This window comes from Patiria miniata, unplaced genomic scaffold (assembly GCF_015706575.1).
Source record: "Patiria miniata isolate m_02_andy unplaced genomic scaffold, ASM1570657v1 HiC_scaffold_7, whole genome shotgun sequence".
Classification (NCBI taxonomy): Eukaryota; Metazoa; Echinodermata; class Asteroidea; order Valvatida; family Asterinidae; genus Patiria; species Patiria miniata.
The window spans coordinates 9,591,082-9,610,832 of NW_024037074.1; the positions used below are offsets into that span (position 1 = coordinate 9,591,082).

General features: G+C 39.2%; 1 protein-coding gene across 1 annotated transcript in view; it reads left to right on the forward strand.

Moving 5' to 3' along the window:
* The first annotated feature begins 3,328 nt into the window (after positions 1-3,328).
* LOC119744946 overlaps positions 3,329-19,751 on the forward strand; it is a 33,690-nt gene continuing 17,267 nt past the window's right edge. The window contains exon 1 of the mRNA XM_038221169.1: positions 3,329-4,362. Within this exon, the coding sequence (XP_038077097.1) occupies positions 3,796-4,362 (567 nt within the window). The 5' untranslated portion in view covers positions 3,329-3,795. The remainder of the gene's footprint in view (positions 4,363-19,751) is intronic.

A 19,751-nucleotide genomic window follows, 5' to 3' on the forward strand; every position in this document is an offset into this window, starting at 1 on the left:
AGTCTATGGAACTAAATGGATGGAGCCGGTTGGAACCGGTTCCGAGTCAAATTTCTCTGCCCGCCAAAATCAGCGCCAACTTTATCACCTGTTTTCGTCTGCCGCATTTTCATTTAAATGAGATACTGCTTTAAGCCAATCAAATTGATCAGATCGACGAGCTGCTGTCACTCCTCACACTTCTGACCAATTGGAATTGCCCGTTCGCATTACGTCACTAGTCTCCCGTCGTCTGATTCTCATTTCTGAAAAAGTAGGCCTCCACCTTGATCAAAAAGATATTTTCTGCCAGGAATTTCCCTTTTTTTCTCATTCATGACTGCATTTATGACTTTACGTATAAATGTATTTTATTACCGATCCAAAATGTACACTTGAAAGACAAAAATGTCGTTAAAATACGATGAGCGGAGAAATACAAGCTGGGCGCTCAGCCCAGAAGACTATCACCGTGCGGGTTCAAAAACAAACCTACCCGTCGTTTTACTCATATCTCACTCTGCAGACGAATTCCAACGGGAGAGGACCTCAGAGAGCTTGTCTCATATCTCGGGCGAATGTTTGCATCATGGTGCAAAAACATGTCTTCGAATCCGTCAGTAAATTCGCATTGACATCCTCCATTTTGTCTTTTCTTAACTGACTGCTTTTCTCCGCTAGCTCAACCCTCAAACTCAAGTCATCTTCTCTCCGACAGACCACTCACAGACCGCCGCAGCAGGCCAAGCCACATCGGCACACATTTCTCCCAGCGGAGACTCCTGCCTGGCCTGGTGAGTCGGCACGTTTACAAATTTCAAGTTCCGAGTCCAAAGTATAGGTTTTATTAGGCGTCATTATTTGGGTAAAACTGAACTTGAATTGAACTTGGATAGAACTTGAAACAGAGTAGACTTACTGAACAGCTTGAACCTCAACTCAGTGACTGAACCGATAAAGAAAATGGTGGACTTGTGTGAACTCCTGTTCTGTCACGATTTTGGACGATGCTCGAGCTTTATACAAGAATGCAACGGGAGTAGTCAGGGGTAAGTCTTTTAAAGTAAACAGGCCTGAGGTGAGTGAATCTTGGGGTTTTTTTTGTGTTACCAAAACTTGAACTTAACAATAGTATTTTATCAGAATTATTTTCAATGTAAATGCAACTTCATTTAAACCTGCAATGTCCCTTATTTTGTGGCTGTGTTAAGTTGAAGCCAAGCGCCACGAGCTCCATTTCTAAACGTTGTCATTTGCATTGCGCTTGTTAATGCTAGTCAAAATAGCGGCGGGCTATATAGTCGAAGTATTCTTTAAGTAAAAAATCATTGGTCTACGGCAAAGACAAAACTCGAAAGGACAGCAAGAACTAATTAAATTCAGAAAGCAAACCTGTATCAATTTGTGTCTAATTTCATAAGCTGTTTAGGGTTAAAATATTACATTCTGTTTAAATTGGAAACACTGACAAGATTGCCTCAGGATACACGTCTAGTGTACATTTTTGTTTATGAGACAATCTATAATAAACAAAAAAATATGCGGGCTAGTGAAAATGCCCGGCTGGCTGACAAAAAGTTAAGATCGAACCCTGGGCTTTGGGCATTGTGTAGAATACCAAAAGCCAACTCTAGATCTTTTTTTCAAGGTAATTTGCATATGAATTAGTCTGGTACGCGCGATGATATTGTGTCGGCACGTGCGAATGACATGATAAAATAGTAGGCGTGGTTACAGGTCATGTTAATTCTGCAAGTATTTATGAATAAGTCTGGAATGTGCGATGAAATTGTGTTGGCACGTTTGAATAAAATGTAGCTACATGTTCCATTGATCCCAAAGATGGAGCTTTGAAATTGTAAGATTAATTTGCATAAAAGTCAGACACGTGCGATGACTTTGTTTTGGCACGTGCGAATAAATAGTAGGCGTGGCTACAGGGTCAATTAATCCCAGAAAGTTTTTTCAAAAGACTTTGGAATGCGGCCACTGGTGGCCAGGTGCTTTTTATGATCGGCTGACCCAGTAAACATGTTTCTCCTGGGTGGAAAATAACTGATGAATCAAAACTAAATCTGAAGTAAAATATGACGAACAAGTCTGGAACGTAAGATTTTGTGTTGGCACATGCGAATAAAATAGGTGTGGTTATTGTGTCCGGAGAAAAATATCAAAAGCTAGATACTGCCTTTATAACCTAAATTAAGTCAGATCTGCAACGATCGGCAGGGACATGATTTGTGTGAAGTTCAGATATATATTTTTACAGCCAGAGTTCCATTTGTTTTATCCAACCAACAGTGATAAGGCCCCCCCAAAAAAAATATTCGGTCTCTGGTCAGACCAAAGTTCCGGAATTGACGCGGCCACGCGGCTTTTTTTTTTTTTGGCTTTTTTTTTTCTTCAAGCTTGGATTGTACAGACAAGGTGGGTACTATTTTGTTTGTTTGGTGTCCTCATGTACATTGGTGTCCTCCATAATTTGCCTTGGTGCTTTCGATCATTTGCCTTGGTGTAATTTCCCATTCCTTGGTGGGAAAAAAAAAGATCGACGCGCATGATTAAAATCGACGCGCGCGCTGACCAGAGACCGACTTATTTTTTTTGTTGGCCTAATGATCACCAAGGACATGATGTAACATTCAAATTAATATTTGCAGCCCTATTTTGGAATTTTGTTTTGAGGAAGTCCAATATAAATCGGCACGGAAATCTGTAACGCTTTGTAATCTGAAAGTCATGTTTTCAACCTAAGCTTGGATTTTAAAGTGGTGATCGGCAGGTACATGTGCTGAATTAACTTGTGACATAATTTCCCCGTCCTCTTCAGCCCTGTAGGCCTATAGAACTTTAAATAGTATCTCGATGTACAACGATCGACAGGGACACTTGCGACAATATGAGACCTTTCATTTGTTTTTCTTGAGTCTTTAGTTTATTCGGTAATTCTTGAGGGTTGACAGACTTATTGGCTTCGATTTTGAAAAAGTAGGTCCGATCTAATACGATCGGCATGTTCCTTTAAGAAAAAGGCCGATAGCTACACGATCGGCACTCACTGTGACCCCGTCACACCCAGACATTATGCCGCCTTCAAACGCACTTTTTAGTCCTGTTTCAATTTAAAAACAAAAGTAAGTCCAATATTGTACAATCGGCAGGGAAATGTTTTGGCATTATGTCACCGTTTGTCTTCGATGTTTAAGACTCAGTCCGATCTTCAAAGGAATCTCGGTGGCAGGACTCAGTCGTTTTAGGATTCGGTTGTCGCCTGCTCTATTAACTTTTGCAACAGCGCCCTCAATATTATCCCTGGCCCCAATGCACAAACATGTACACAAACCAATGACACAAACACGCATCGCCACTACTGATGTGTCAAATCGATCGAAACCAGCGAAGCGAGAAAAACAAAGTTTCAATTTTTACACGCGCAGAGTGCAGTTTACGCGTTAACATTTTCTGTTTTCCAACCACATCCTGCCATTTCGTTAGTTTCAGTATTATTTTAAATTTCAACGTGGATAGAATTCATTAAATGATTTCTTCACTGCAATGCAAGAATGTTTCTGTGGAAAGGGGCATGATACTTTGAGGAGTTTAAAAGTTGCCGCTAAGTTTTAAGTGTTGGTGGTGTGGCTTCGTTAGGGTTTCGACACTAGCTAGCGTGTCGATAGGCGATGTCGTTCGTGTCGCCGCTCTTCGCGTTGAGTCTGTACGTTGAGTTCGTCTTTTTCACGCATTACGGCGATTTCAATGACTGGTTTAAGACGCTATGAGTTCTTCATCATTCCTGAGGATGTAAGCTGTTGAGTAATGGCCTCAAGAAGTATAAAAAAGAAAGGATTTTTCCAGGGTATGCGAAAGCGGTCGGCAAGTTTTGCACACCCTGGTGAGACCGGTCCAAAAGAGTGCTCTACCGACTTCCAAGCCTATCTCAAGGCGATAGTGGAGTCCAAGGCCACCCAACATCCAGAAACTCCTCCCAAGAATGAGGATGAGGAGGAGCAACCGCAAAGACGCCTCCGGTCCTACTCCGATCCATCAGGAGGCCTTTCAAGTCACAAAACAACTCCAAATCCAATCTTGAAGACAATTCCAGAGACTTCTCCCTCGAAAACACGACGCTCCTCTCTATCTCAGACTCAGAATTTGACCAGCGATTTCACGTTTTTCGAGGATGAGGAAAATGAGGATGACATCTGGAGTTCGGTGGAGAGCTTTGACTCTGGAGACGTGGAGATTTATAGTAACTCACCCAGGACCAGAAGGCATAGTTGCTCTGAGAAAAACGTCCGATTTGGACCCGTTCAGATGAGGGACCCGCCTCTGAATCAAGGAATTGAAGTCTTCACCTGGCTACCAAATGGAAATCGTCTGACAGTAAGTTGATAAACAAACTCAAAAAGTAATTGTATAAATTATTATTTTAATTTATGATGAAAATTGCAAGCTTTTAACGTTATGCTTCGTCAATATCCACATTTAGATTTAAGAGCAACTTTAATTGGTTACTTTTTATTTTTATTTTTTTATTTTGTACTAAACTTGACTAAGTTTGATTGCTTTACATAGGCCATAGTACTTCTTTCAGCATGTTCTGAAAAAAATATGTTGCTTCTTATTCATAACTACGGTTTTTACACAGACTTTCAGTACAGATCCATCATAGCTCATGCTGATATGAGGAAAAATTTATTATAACATTATTAACAGAATAAATCAATATTAACATAATAAACTGAGCTACCAGGGGTTTACTCAGATTTTCAAAAAAGTGTTAAAAACTTCTGATATTGAAAATCAACGAATATAATTAACATTCGTATACATCTGAATAACTTTTGAAGATATATAATTTCTAAAATATGCTAACTGAAAAGTTGTGTGAGTTCGGCACAACATTCACGTAATTTCCCTTGCAAAACATAGACCTTTTAAATGAAAGCTAAACCTGGCCATTAGGCAAAATAAAAAAAAAAAACATGTTTAGCGTCCTGCCTCTTTGACAAAAAGGAAGGAGGAGGCCCTTTTTTTTTTTTTTTCTTTTCAAAATGGCCGCCCGACACATTTTTCAAGACAACGCGGCCGGGCTATTTTTCAAGATGGTTACCAGCTTTTTTCAAAATGGCCGCCACTTGGACTCAGGAAATGACATATTGGCTTCTTATGGGCAAGATGCAACAGAAAATGAGACCAAAATGATGTAACTATGCAGAAACCGAACATCTCTTCTGCGCAATTGCACCATATATATATTTAAAAAAAAAAAAGAAAAAAAAAAGGAGGCGGCCTCTAAAAAGGAAGCGGGCGGGGATGCTAAACATGTTTGTTTTTTTAATTCGCCTTATGACCAGATCCTCTTTCCAAAAAGTTGAGACGGTTCTGAAATATGCTTGGCCTGAACTGTTTATCCTTTCCCTTACTGTACAAGGAGTGAAAAATAATGAATTACTTACTGTCAGTTGTAATTATCTGCAATGTCAGTTGTCGGGCCTAAACTTGTTCTCTCTATCTGGAACCCAACTAATGAGATGATTACCCCTCTCCTGGGCCCAAATTGATCCCCCTATTTCACCCTGAGGTGAAGGTTAGATAAATACTCCTTTGTTCTCTGCAATCCAATACCTTCTTAAACACAAAAGGTGTTTTTCTTTTTTGCCTCTTCATTGATTTTTCTCCCTAACCCATTGGTATGTAGTAAATAGGATTTAAGCTGTTAGAGTTTTTGTTCCCTCTCAATTAATACTTAATGAAGAGGGAGTGAAGACGAGCTTAAATGTTCAGCCTTAAAAGTTTTTTGTTGACTTCAAGATGGCTGAGTAATTTATTAAATTTTGTTTTACAAAGAGGCGGATCGAGGAGATGTTGTGTTTGCTAGTGGTGGGAGAAATCGGAGATTTCAAAATCGGGTTATATCCTAATTTTTTTCAAACCAAATAACGGTTATCTGATTTCACTGGAAGTGCCCATCCAGCTCACAGTCATGCCATCAAAAAGTGACGAGTGAGGTGCCGCAAGAAATGCCCTTCCGATGACTGGGTATAGTTTACAGGATTCAATGACCACTGGGCCTTTACAAAAACACTCCAGAGCTGTAATGTTGAAAAACGGTGGGAACTCTCTGAATAAGTCAAATGGGCAGGCTATTCACAGACCAAGAAGGCCACTGAAAAGTGAATGCAGTACAATCAGAGACCATGTAGCAAATTGGGGGATGTTCCAGTTATTTTCTTTAGCCTGTGTCATAAAAAATGGAGGGTTTTATTTTTTATTAAGGTTGGTTTCAAATATTTGGTTTCCAAATTCGAAACCGAATAGTGGAATTCAAACCGAATTTTAAGAAGTCTGGATTTAAATCCCACCGCTAATTTTATTTTTAACTTTGAATGAGATGAGAAAAAAAATATATATTCACTGTATTTATACCAAGAACATGATTTGCATAAAAACCTTGATGCAAAAAGAAACTTGTGTTTTACGAATGAATGATTTTCTAATATTTAACTGTTCTATTCAGAACAGCTTTCTGCGGAATATGTTGTTTATAGCATAGCAAGCGATATATCCGCCTGCTACAAAAAGAACAAAAATTTGAAACTATGAACCAACTATTTGCATTAGTCTCAAAGGCAGTCCTTCATTTCATATCAAATGTCAACAATCCAAACAAAAATCCACCTTGAGTTAAATTCAGGACTGGGTAAATCAGCAGCCAGACAACACAAAGAACCTGCTGAGGAGGCTGTAAATAAAACCTCTGGTTAACTTGACTGATAAGCTACTGATAACCTAATTAAGGCTAATCACTGTGCACACAGTGGCTAAGTAGAAGTTGTTGAGATATACTGGTAACATGGATGGAACAAATGGTTCAAGAACATTTAAGAGTTTCAAAGGCAAGAATGTGAAAAGGACTTCGGTAGGAATATGTTTACAAGCAGATTCCTTTTTAATATCATTTTATCATGAACCTTGGACAGGCAATGTTTGCATCGATAATGTCAGTGTCATGTATTGACAGGAGTTTTGGCTACTTTCAGAATAATCTCTTGATATAGAGTATCACGGAGAGGACTTTGAAAAATTTGAAACTATAAAGCTGTGAAATGTTCCTTCAAAGTAAATGATTGACTATAATGAGCTTGTTTGGGATTGTATTTTTGTATGATCATAAAAACATAAAGACAAAGGAGGTTTCCAGTGTTTAAGCCTTGGATTTAGAAAATTGTAAAATGAAAAAGTGTAAGAAAATTCAACCTTTTTTTCACCCCATACTTAAATCCAAGGTTGTCAATGTTTTTAAAGGCCTTTCCCTTTCTTTATTCTCCCACACGGGCCCAAAGAAACTATTCCTTTTAATTACACAAATCGTTTGCACAAAATTTGCAGTTGAGGTGATATTAGCCTACCGTTCAACCCGATTTACAAAATGCCATACCTCACAAGCAAGGCGGCGTGAAAATCAATCGCTTGTCAAAACTCGCAGTGCCTTTGGCAAACCCGGCGCAACAAAGAAGCAGGGGCCATTGATTCAACCTTTTAGGCTCAATAAAAATGAAGAAAACACTTCTTTACACAGCAGAGGTTTGGTTCCTAGGTGTCTGCGCAGAATGTTTTTCCCCAGGTTCACTGACAAATTTCCCAGTTTTGTTGTTGTTGCTTATTTGAACAGTAAATAATTTGATGTTTGCCGACAGATACTGATGGAATTTATGTGGTACTTCGAACCCAGTAGGGCAAGTTACAGTACGGAATGTGTTTGAAGTAAAATCTTAGAATAAAAGTTAACTGAACTTTTTTCAACCATCCATTTGCTTTTATTTACAATGTAGAATTGGATTTTTTGGATTCGTGATCATGATTTTTAAACGTAGATTGCAGGTTCCTTCTGTGTCATCTAATTTATCATTATTGAAACAGTTCTGCTTTTGAAGGCTGTTGAAAAGCCGAAACATGCGTGAATTGATTTTTCTGTTTTTTTACATTAAGCAATCTTCTGAGTGGTATACTTTTATGCTGCCTATTCACGGATATATATATGTTCATGTACACCTTAAAATCTTTAACACTTTTACAGTTGTTGTTTAAATTAAATTTCAAGTAAAGAAATCAGGAAATATACTGAATATTAGTATAATTCTAAAAGCAATCTCTATATTGTTTAAGGGAATGTACATCATTGGTTTTTGTTGTAATTTTCAGAAATGAACAATTTGAGGGGTTAGTATAATAGATCAAATATTGTTACACTGACATTTTTGAAGTTTTGTGTTCGAAAATGATGGAATAACCAAGAAAAACAAAATTTTTCAAGTAGTCTGGCTCCCTGACTCCACTAAAGATGAAATTGATCAATTTATAGATGCCGGAAAATTGTACGGTAAGGAAACCAGTCTAGCTTGCCTGCACCCGTTCATGAACATGTAACCAATAGCAAACAAAATTTGGAGTGAAAAAATATGGTAAATTTGGAGCAGTAGTTGAAAAAATAGTTAGGTTTTCCAACGCTGGTCGGCCAACCACCATTGGAAATTGATACAAACTACAACTTTTCTTGAAAATGACTTCACACCAGGTGCCATGATTTTACAGGATGCTTTAGGCTGTCATTTACCAACATCGTAGTAAGGTATTTCGTAAAAATATGGTAGTTTTGTTTTTCGATGTTTGCAAATGTTGTATATTCCCTTTAACTGTGAAAGAAATTCATTAGTATGGGAACAACACCGTTTCAACACACATGACAATGGGTCATACCGGTATCTTTGTTGAACCTGAACATGCTGGTATTTAATTTCCTACATTGTATGAAACACTCCTTTTTTTAGGTCAGGGGGGTTGTCGTAGGCACGTTTTCATCCATTATTTCGCAACACAATACATCTGAAATGCTTCTTTTATATTCAGTTTGAAAAGATTCTTTAGTTGACATGATTCGGTGAATAGAAGTTGTCCCTGGTGGGCAGTCTCAGTTAACATCAACTTTGACACGCCGCTGTTTGGATTACCTTGTCGGCGGAGCATGGAGCCATTGAACGTGACCCCAAGAAAAAGAAAGAAAGATTGAGTCATCAGAAGTCATTTTTCATTTTTGGGTGACACAGCAGTCGGTTACTCCCAGAATTTTACCTTCGGACAAGATTGCGCAGTTGAAAACTGACGTCCTGCACGTAGCAAGACTAAAATTCTCTTCAGTTTAGAATTTTAGCCCCGCCGAAATGTTTGTTCTGGAATGAAATTACTGAATTTGTTTTCTGGATTTGCTGATTGGATTCTAGCTCTGTGCTTCAACAGCCACTGGAGGTATTGTAAAAAGCTGTGTGGGCCATTTATTTTGCAGTTAGCGTGCCCGTTGCACTGTTTTCAATTACAGTTCAACGCAGAGAGAGCACACCCCAAGGAGTTAGGAGAGTCTCTCGGAGACTATACAATGTAACGGAACAAATTTCTCAAATGGTGCTGAAGTCTCTTGTGGGTAGTTGTTGCCTGCTTTGCTGGAGTCGGTTGAGGATTGTCTAAAAATTTGGTGGTCGAGCTCACATTTCATCTCACAGTTGCTGTACAATCAGCAGTTTCAGAGCAAGTAACAGAAGTGACTTCTCGCCAGTTGATTTTGAGCTGTGTCACATCATGACTTCTCATCAAAGGTAAGGATTTAGTTTTCAGGGTTTGGCCCATATTTTATTTAAATTGGCTGAAATGCTGGGGGAAAAAGTTGACTGAGTGACTGTACCAGAGTGCTTAGCCTGTTTCCTTGTGCTGTGATTGTAGTGAGACACATTTTCGATCTGAGCATATTTTCTGATACTTACGTGTACATGTACGTGTATCAGCAATTGTTTCTTCGTTAAACGTCAGATGGTCTAATTTTAAACTCATTTTCGAAATCCAAACCACGATCTGTCTTTCTCCAAGCACAACACCAATGTATGTTTTGAAAAAGTAAAGTCTGAATGAAACGTTTGATACATTGTGTGGATGGTTGTGTACACTCTCATGAACCAACATGCAGGTAGCCTTACAATAATGTCATCATTCCAACCACGATTAAACTCTTCTTCGAAATGACCAATCACTACGGTACGCCACTCAAAATCAAAATAAACTTCCCCAGGGGAAATCAAAAGGCCCCACCTGTACACATTCCGAGCCCCCAGCAAAGCAAATTGACACACGTAACCGCTCACTGTCAACCCATTGTCTTGCCTTTGTGTCGTGATGCGGGAAGCATATTGTTCCAAGCCTCGGGAAAAAATGTCCACACGCAAGCTTTTATTCTCCCTTAAAATGTCTGATAAGTTGTGGACCGACTACATGTATATTTGGAACCACTCAAAGACATTGGTAACTCGTTAGGCAAACATTATGCATGTAAAAGACGTATCTTGAATCTTCGGGACATTTTGTCTGTGTTGACAGCTGAGCTGACAAAAGACATTTTTTCAGGGTCTAATAAGCAAAGTTGTGCAGTATAACAAGTTAATGTAGACTATTTATTTTTTAAAAACTTTAAAATTGCTGGCTGTCTTCTTAAAAATATTTACATGTACAGTTGTGGATTTGTTTTTCGGTCTATTGTTGAATTGAACAAAAAATCATTATTAAGTGGCTTTGAACTAGCATGCTGTTTCATGTGGCAAAGACTTACATACCGGTACTTTAGATGTAGGAACCAACATAACTCAAGATACTAGTGCAGTAAAACAGAAAAAGGACCCTCGCTTCTAAAGGGCACTCGGTGAAACAAGCAGCGGCATTACCATAAATCAAGTCCCAATTTTGCTCTCAAATTCATTCGAGCGATGTCAAAAGGTGGCTCATTTTTCAAGGTGCATGTAGGTTTACTCTAAATTTCCCTTGGCACCTAGGCAGTCCCCACTCTATGTTGTAAACTGGTGTATTTCAGCCCCCCCCCCTCCCTTGCCGGATTGTACTTTTTAAAATTGGTTTATTTTGGAAGCTGTTTGAGAAAGGGGTCAATGATTCCTGTTGTCTTTACAGAATTTAGACAAACAGATTTATCCCCAAGCCCTCCCAGATTCTTCAAAATCCACCAGGAGATTTTAAAGAATCTGGCAGGAAATGAGGAACAAACATGCACGCATACAGCTCAGCTACTTTGGTTTTATACACACCGGGGAATTTAGTGAATTGGGGAAGGGAATATAAATTATAAAAAAAACATACAAAGGGAGGTTAGAAGAGTTAAGAGAGTTTAGGATTGATGCAAGAATTTCCTTCACATGTACCGGTAATTGGTACATGTAGGTGTGCAAGGCATCAGTGTTTTTTTTCTGTGTTGTATAAGACTATGGGAAACTTCAAGACCATGATCTCAGAAACACAATAAGTAGCTCATCTTTTGCCTTCTAACCACAAAGCTTTGGTTCATGATGGTATTCAAAAGTTTGTGTTTGCGTGCAGTGCTGATCCATGTTCTGAAAAAGACTTTGGGTTCTTAAGAAAGGTTGTGCAAATGGGATCAAACTTGGAACTTGAAGCTTTAGAGGTGATACTTTGAAGGTCTGTGTTTTGTTGAGAAGGTCAGAGAGAAAATGTTTCTCTTTTAAAAAAATTAAATCACATTGTCCATGATGAATGAAACAAATTTAGACCAATATGCATCTAAGACAGCTCTCTAGGTTAAGTGGTTCTGCGATTCATCCACAGTACTTGTTTCAATAACAAGATTTGCATTGTTAAGAAATTTCAATGCTTAGATCAGTTTAGGCCCTACTTTCACATCATCAGTTCGGCATAGAAATAGTGATTACAATTTGGGGATCTTTGTCAAAAAGGCCTTGAAGACTTTGAAGTTAGATAACTTTAACAGAAACATCCTTATTTATTTCCCGAAACTCCATCAAAAATGTCTTACTTGCCACATTTAGTTTTTTTTCCTGTGATGCCAACAATTAACCAGTTCACGCCGGGATTATTTTGACAAGAACGGAACGAGGCGCGGGATTACTTTTCACTCGACCTCAAGCCAGGTGGGTTGAAGCCATCACCCTCGGGCAGCACGCTCATATTTCTGGCCTCACTCGCCGCAAGCGGGTAGCTGATGGATATTTCCGGCAGCGCTCGTTGCGTGTTTATCAGTCGTCCGTTCCGAATACTGCAAAACCTTTGCGCTACACGTCCTCCAACGCGAACTGGTTCAGTGAATTATTTGTTCCTATCTAGGCCTGTTTCACATTCTTGTAATGAATAGAAGACTGTTTTGCAATGGCTGACAAAACTCAAAATGCACGTCTAAATTTAGACCTAGTTAAAATGGTATCAGTGCGATGTGACAAATAGTAACCATTATATACTTAATTGTGTAGAAAGATAATTGGCAAGATTTGTTTCGGAAAAAGTCCAGGTTTTAAAGTCAGCAAATGTCACAGAGCCAGTTCATGTGGCCAGGAGCTACACTTAATGACCCCCTGCAAGTCTATCACCTGTAACCGACCCTATCTTTACCCCCATTCAGATGCCCATTGGCCCTGTATCGATCCCCCCATGGCTTTGTGTCACCTCCAGTCCTCCCCCAGATCAATTCTCCCTCGGCCTTTTGTAGGTACCAGAGGTTTGATCTCTCCTTTGTTCAACCTCTGCCCATCCTATTGTGGCGCTTGCACAAATCCCTTAATTTGGAATTACACCCTACAGTGATAAACATATTTGTGGCTTGAGCTTCTACTCCTATAGGGAGTAGCATAGGGCCAGCAATGGATATTCACCAGGATGGAAAAGAATTGCCTTGTTCTCCTACAAATTTTATACATTATCTCATTGTCTAATGAATTTGAAGTCCAATTGATCATGTAATAGTTTACTGCTGTTGTCACATTGATATTAAACATGAAATAAATACGTGTTGTTCGCTATTATTAAATTGCTGCAAACTGCTTTCTGACTGGATTGATCTGAAAGATACAAATTTAAAGCGGCCCGACGTTTGGATCTGAACAAAATCTTTTTCAGAGGCAAAATGGTCACAAATTGATAGCTTGGCACCCTCTTTCCTTCTTTTTGGGAGATGTTTTTTCACCGTCCCATTCACAAAAGTCTCACAATCATACCTGTATTTAAGGTAGTCAAATAAAACTAGGTTTTAAAATGAACTGATCCGTATACAAATAATCTAATGTTAAACTCATTTCTTGTTCAATGGAAGATAACTTTGGTGAGACTTGTTGAAATCATAGAAATGGTTTACATGCTTGCTTACAAGAAATTCATGGAACTTTTGCCCTTTTCAGAAATTTGTCAGATCAGATGCATGCGTTTGATGCAAGACTGAATTTTGATCCCCCCCCCTTTTATTTTACAAGGCAACAAGTGTGAAGTCCTGTGTGGCCATATTTGTCGGCATGTACATGTATACACCTGTGTATTGGTGAAATGAAACATTTTTTCTCTACTTTTAATCAGACAACATTACTGTCATGTACAATGTACCGGTAGATTGAGGAATTAATGTCAAACCCTCCTGTGTAAAGACATTCTGTGCCAAGTAGCCTAATTTTTTCAGTCAAAATCAAACAAGTGACTGTTTTCAACAGTTAGGCCCCTAAGAGCTCCCAGCCTTCATAAAGCAAGACTGACTGGCCATGAATGTTTTGTAACTCGATACAGCTTTGCTTTGGCTGTGGGTGATTGATAAGCCAGCTGTGCCCTCAACTTGCCTCTTCTGTCTGTGCATGGCCTGTTGACTGAGTTTGACTGGACACAGTGCTTGCTTAACATATGATCTGACTGCTGGTGACTAGCCTACGTTAAAAGTACATGTATAGCAGGGGAAGTTGATCGAAATTTTGACTGTCTGTGACTGTTTAAGTAGCAGGAGGGTTCAATTAATTTACAGGGTTTCTTAATCATTGTATTACTTTGATACAAATGTGTGTAACTCGTGCTGTATGTTGCAACCTTGGTGCAACCTTATACCTTTGATGATGTCAGCCTTTGCAAATATGCCCTTTTCTCCTTGTATTTGCTCCATCCGAAGCTACATTATTCAATTTATCCATTCAGGTATGCTTGGTCTTTGCACATTCCACACAGGTGTTAAAAAGTTGCATTCTTTTAAGTCATAATCTTCATGTGCCCACTCCCCATACTGTCTTCTCTCCCTAACGGTCAGTGCCCTCTCACGAATCAATAAAAATAAGCCATCAGGGTTTTTAAAAAGTTGTTTTTCTCCTGGCTGCCAGAGGGAGATCCTTAATGGTTGAGACTAGTAGGACGGGTGGAAGGTAGCATCCAGGGGTGGTGGGATTAAGAAAGCTAAAAATAGACCCAGTCCGTCCCTTGACAGTGATTAATTAGAACTTGATACAAAGACTTTTGGCCCTTCTAAACATGTTGTTCTCCGTGTTCTATTTATAACAAACTGTGAAGAAAATGGGGATCTTTAAATCTGGAGGATGATGAGGCACTGGTAATTAGGAGTAATCTGGAGGAAAGGTTTAGAAAACAAACTTAGAGGAAATACATTATGTACAGTATCTGTAATTACAACATGTATAATTTACCTCATCCTTAGATAATTTACTGTTACAGTCTCTAGAATAATTCTTGAAAGAAGAACTTTTTCCTTGTGGCCGACCATTTTGCTCTCCTAGCCAAGAATGCACTGAACACTTTGTGGAAACTTCTGCGGGATTTTAAAAGCTTATAGTGTGTACTTTTTAGTGTCTGAAATAAATAGCAATATATATACAGTACACGTACCTGTACCAACAACTCCTGTACAGAAAAAAATATATAGTTTTTCTTTCAAAAAGATCCCAAAGATGTGTTGGTAAAGTTCTACATGTGTGCTACATGGTCTTGTGAAATTATGATGATTAGTCAGCCAGGGGGCTAAGCACAAAATGGACATTCCCATTTAAAGAAAACCTTTTTTCCTCCATTTTTTTTAGTGTAGAATAACGCTACTGTATGTACGGGTTGCAGCCTGGCTGGGGGGGGGGGGGGGGGGGGTTACATACACACTGAATAAAAAAAATACAAACTTTTCTAAAACTGTGATTCATTGAGTTCAGTGACGTATGCACTCATCAATCAACAAAATAAACGGTATGTTTTCTTCATGTTTTATCATCATTCAAGCATTTAACAAAAACTTGAGGAACATCTAGAGACTTTATGCCAACCAGTGCTTTGTGGTTTCATAACCATCAGTTGTCCAAAGAAGCGATGGCTTTTATTAAGGCCAAAAAAAAAAGTCTCCGGTTACTGGTATGGAGCTTGCCCAAAAAGTGGTGCGGCTACGCGGCTTTTTTTTTTTAATGTTTTTTTTTCTTCAAATGTCGGCTGATGACTGCAAATGGTGCCCGACTAAATTTAGTGCAAATATGGGAGTCCAGAGAGGCCACACTAGCTTATACTCGATCGTAACCCCATCTAAAAACACGTTAAAATTGTGCAGCAGCAGGATTCCAGTCAAGCCAGTGAGTTTGACAGTTTTGAGACATCATCTTACATGTACATTGAAAAAAAACCACCTTCTTCATTTTGCCGACGCGCATGGCTACGGCGACGCGCGCATACCACAGACCGGAGACTTTTATTTTTTAGCCTAATCTGTACATGCATACAGAATCCTTGAAAACTCCGGCCGTGATTATTGGCCTGTCATAGTTGGTGGGCGTGAATAATATGACTGGATAGGCCCCCTATCTGTCTATTTGTTGCACCACTCTTGATTGTGTGGGTCCCATCACCATCAAGGTTTTCTCGGGCGGAAAATCGATTAAGCTGAATATCGGATATCTTGGGGAAAGCTATCAGACAAATCTGTTTCTGAATTGCATCCTCCTGATATACAATGATTGGTTATTTGTTTTTTTAACCCTCCTATGAAAACATGCATTCTGAGCCATACTGTTGCTTGGGTCAATATTGGTCAAGTGACAAATTTTAAAAGAAGTGTTTGATACAAGAGTTTTTTTTTTCTTCCGAGTGACACACTGATTGGTTGTCAGTCAACAAAGTTATAGTTAAATCTGACCTTACATTTTGAAGCTTTCCATGTTGGTGGGGCTATGTTTTAGTTTAATTTAAAGTGTTATGTAAATTATTCTAGAGGCCTACTCAAGAGACCCGCGAGGCATAGGACACTGTGTGTGAACTGTTAATTAGCTCGAGTGTGTACGTGGAGTACGTACATGTACAACAGATTTTCAGACATGTACGTCCAACCAGCTTTTCATCGAGTGTGCACTTTTACAGTCAGGCAGTACTTGTGCTGGTTCCACAGCGAATCAGAAGTTTAAGCCTGCAAATGAAACTTTAGTGCTGTTTCTTCTTGACTGAAAAACTAATTTCTGACCGGTAGGTACCGGTACACGCTGCCAATTGAATATTCCAGTTATGTAGTTGCAGTGTTAGTCTGTGTTTATATTGTGGGGCAAATCTTCTTGTCCATCAAGAATACCCACTAAGTCAGTGTTAAATGCCTACTGCAACTTGCATTTGAGGTGCTGATGAGCATTAATTATTATTCATAAATACCTAAGACAGTTTACGCATTCTTATTGGTCGAGAGCCCATCACGTGGCCAGTCTTAAACGGATGATAAAGACATGGCTAGCTGGTCTTAAACACTTTTCCAGTGTCACAATAAAATGTGGACTCCTAAAACTCCAGTGCCTCTTATCGTTTCATTGGTTGAACGTTCACAATCCTCATGTAGGCATGCGCAACACTACCAGGGAGTTAGAATTTTATAGTTCTAAATTCAAAACGCAACGCGCCAGGTGCGTTCTGCGCGACATCGCGTAGAACATGATACGCGCGCACGCGTCAATCTCCATAAAAGGGTTGTTTACATCTTACTCGCCAGCTGAACACTCCATTATTTTGCAGGAGGGATGTTTCAAAAAGCATAAAGTGAATTTGTTGAACAAAATCGGGATGTTTTGAACGAATTATATGATTTTTTTTTACATAAAAGGTATTTATGAATGGGAATAAATATGTGCTCCGTCGGTATTTATCACTCTGTTTAATACCACTTAGAGTCTGGGTGCTGATAATTACCCTCGCCTCCGGCTCGGGTAATTATCAGCACCCAGACTCTAAGTGGTATTAAACAGAGTGATAAAAACCTCCGGAGCACACATTTATTCCCTTATTAATTAGTTCTGGTAATGAAACCAAGCATTCGTCAAATGCGCCGTAGGCACTGTAGCTCACAAGCCTGAAGAAACCCGTAGAGAGAAGACAATGAGAAGAAAGTACAGTTTTAGAGGTGGGAGGAAAACCTCAGAAGAATATTCTGGGGAAAACCCACGGAATCAGGCAGGGACTGAAAACCCAATCCACATATTGGCCCAGGCGGGATTTGAACCCGGGTCAAAGCAGTGGAAGGTGAGGAAAGACACTTCTCTAAGTGGGTTTCCCACTTACCTTCAGACACTAATACACTATCCACTTTCATTGGATATCGGACATCAAGTCCGCGAGACTGTTCGCGAGACTGTAGCAAATCGGTCAATAGGGTATTTTTTTACGGGATTGCTATCCTGAACCAATTATCTCTTTGCTTAGGAGCTAAATTACCCAACCCTCATAAACCCCCCGTCTAGAAAAAGTTCACTAAACTCAGACATGGCTGTTTTCTTTTGAGACACATTTCTCCATTTATGTCGCACTGGGATAACACAAACTACCACATGTTGCACCTTCTTCAAACTATTACTCCATTGTGTCCAAGAAGAAAAAGAATCCTTCACTATAGCTTCTTGACTTTTATAATGCTTGATTTCAAATGAAGATTGAGGCCTAAATCTGTCAACTTGTATAAACCTGGACAAAGAATTGCTCTTTCGGTCGGCTGGTCAGAGCTCACGTGTTGTAGAGCATGCCGCGCACTGCATGCTGTGTCACTGACTAACTCAGTTGCGAAACAAAACTTCTTGAAAACAGAGAGGATTTCTTTGTTGCAAGATGAGAAAGTGTTTTTTTATTTGACTCGCTGGCGTAGCTCACGTGTCGTAGACCATGCCGCGCACTGCATGCTGTGTCACTTCAGGACCGTAACTCAGTTGCAAAACAAAACTTCTTGGAAACAGAGAGGACACTTTGATTTCTTTGTTGCAAGATGAGAAAGTGTTTTTTTATTTGACTCGCTGGCGTAGCTCATCTGTTTCTTGGTGTGAGAACCTCTGGATGTGACAAGGGGGAAAAAACCCACAAATTGTGTGGTTTATTAAGTTTCTTGATGAGGCAACTTCAAAGATGAGAATGCAGGAGACAGTAAGAGTGGGGCTGAGGCGGGTAAGATCTTTACGATACCGTCGTGGAAGCTCCGGGGGTGAGGTAAGTTGGAGGAGATTAATGTTGAGAAGACCTGTCAACAACTTGTGGATCTGTAAACTTGCAGCATTGGCTCAAAAGTGGTGCTCAAATGCCAGAGATGAGGAAACGCCAATCTTTCCTGGTTTGATTCTGCGTACTTACAGCAATTATCCATACTCAAAATTTTAGAAGGATTATTTTAGGAGGCTTCTGGAAAGATGATGATTTGGGATGAGGACCCATTGAGAGGCGTCGTGCATAGATGGGTGCAGTGCATGTTTGCATATCTTTATTGTCTTGTATAATTCGCTGGGAGTGGTTTGCTCGATGATTTTTATGCAAAAATGCCAGGCCACTTGTGTGTATGTCACATCCTGGACAAAAAAGGGATCTTGGCTGTTTGCAGACATGCATACAATTTGAGTGTTTAAATTGCATTACAAAATCTCACAAGTAATTTCAACAATAGAATGACAGTTTAATTCATTTTAAAAAGGACTCCTTTTTCTTCAATATTTTTTCCAACATTTTTTTGTCTTTGTATAGTAGGGAACAGCAGGCCTGGTTATTAAAGTTGTTCATGTTTTTCCAAGTATCCTCAAAAGGTTCATTTTTCTTAATATTTTTTTTAAAACAATTCCAGCGATACAACAGAACATTTGAATGGGACATTCAACAAAAACAATATCCATGTTTAGTTTATATGGAAAAATTACTTCAACAGATTTCAAAATATTTGCTGCCAACCAATACATGTATGTACATAATGTACAGGTCAGATTACAGATTTGTTTGTGCATTAAAGATGCTACTTTAGCAGCCCAGAATAACAGCTTGTATGCAGATGACCAAAATAGAGAAGAAAAATATTTTTAAAAGAATAAAATATAAACAAATAACAAAATGGTTGGAAGAAACAAAAAATCTAATTTTTGAAAGAGCATGGACTATATAGACAGTACCGGATAGTACAAAGAGCAAATAACAACAGTGTAGTTTGCATAAAGGCCCCTAATTTACAACTCCCCTCCTTGCTCTCCCCCCCCCCCCAATCTGCACCCATGTTTCCTAAGAAAACCAATACCCCAGACCATTGACTGCAGAACCTACACCTATCTAAAGCTAACAGACGAACCGTTTTGAGGAAACCTCAAGCACCCTTGAGTTTCTCAATGGTAACCAGATAAGGGGGTATTGTAACCCCGGCTCTGGCTGCGCAGCCTCAGCGTGCTAACCCTTCACCAATGTTGACTCTGGTCTTAGTAACGCAACCCAAAATTTATCCTTATTTATGAGTGCATCAATGGGTTCGGAAGCTTCTGGTTTTACCTCCTGGATGGCAATATATCACTTATTAAAACCAATACATTTGGTTTCCTAACATAAACCAAGCTACCGGTACTTATATGTTTATACCGGTATTTCAAAGATTTGAGTCTTTGTAATAAATTCAACTTCAAACATTATTCAGAGGA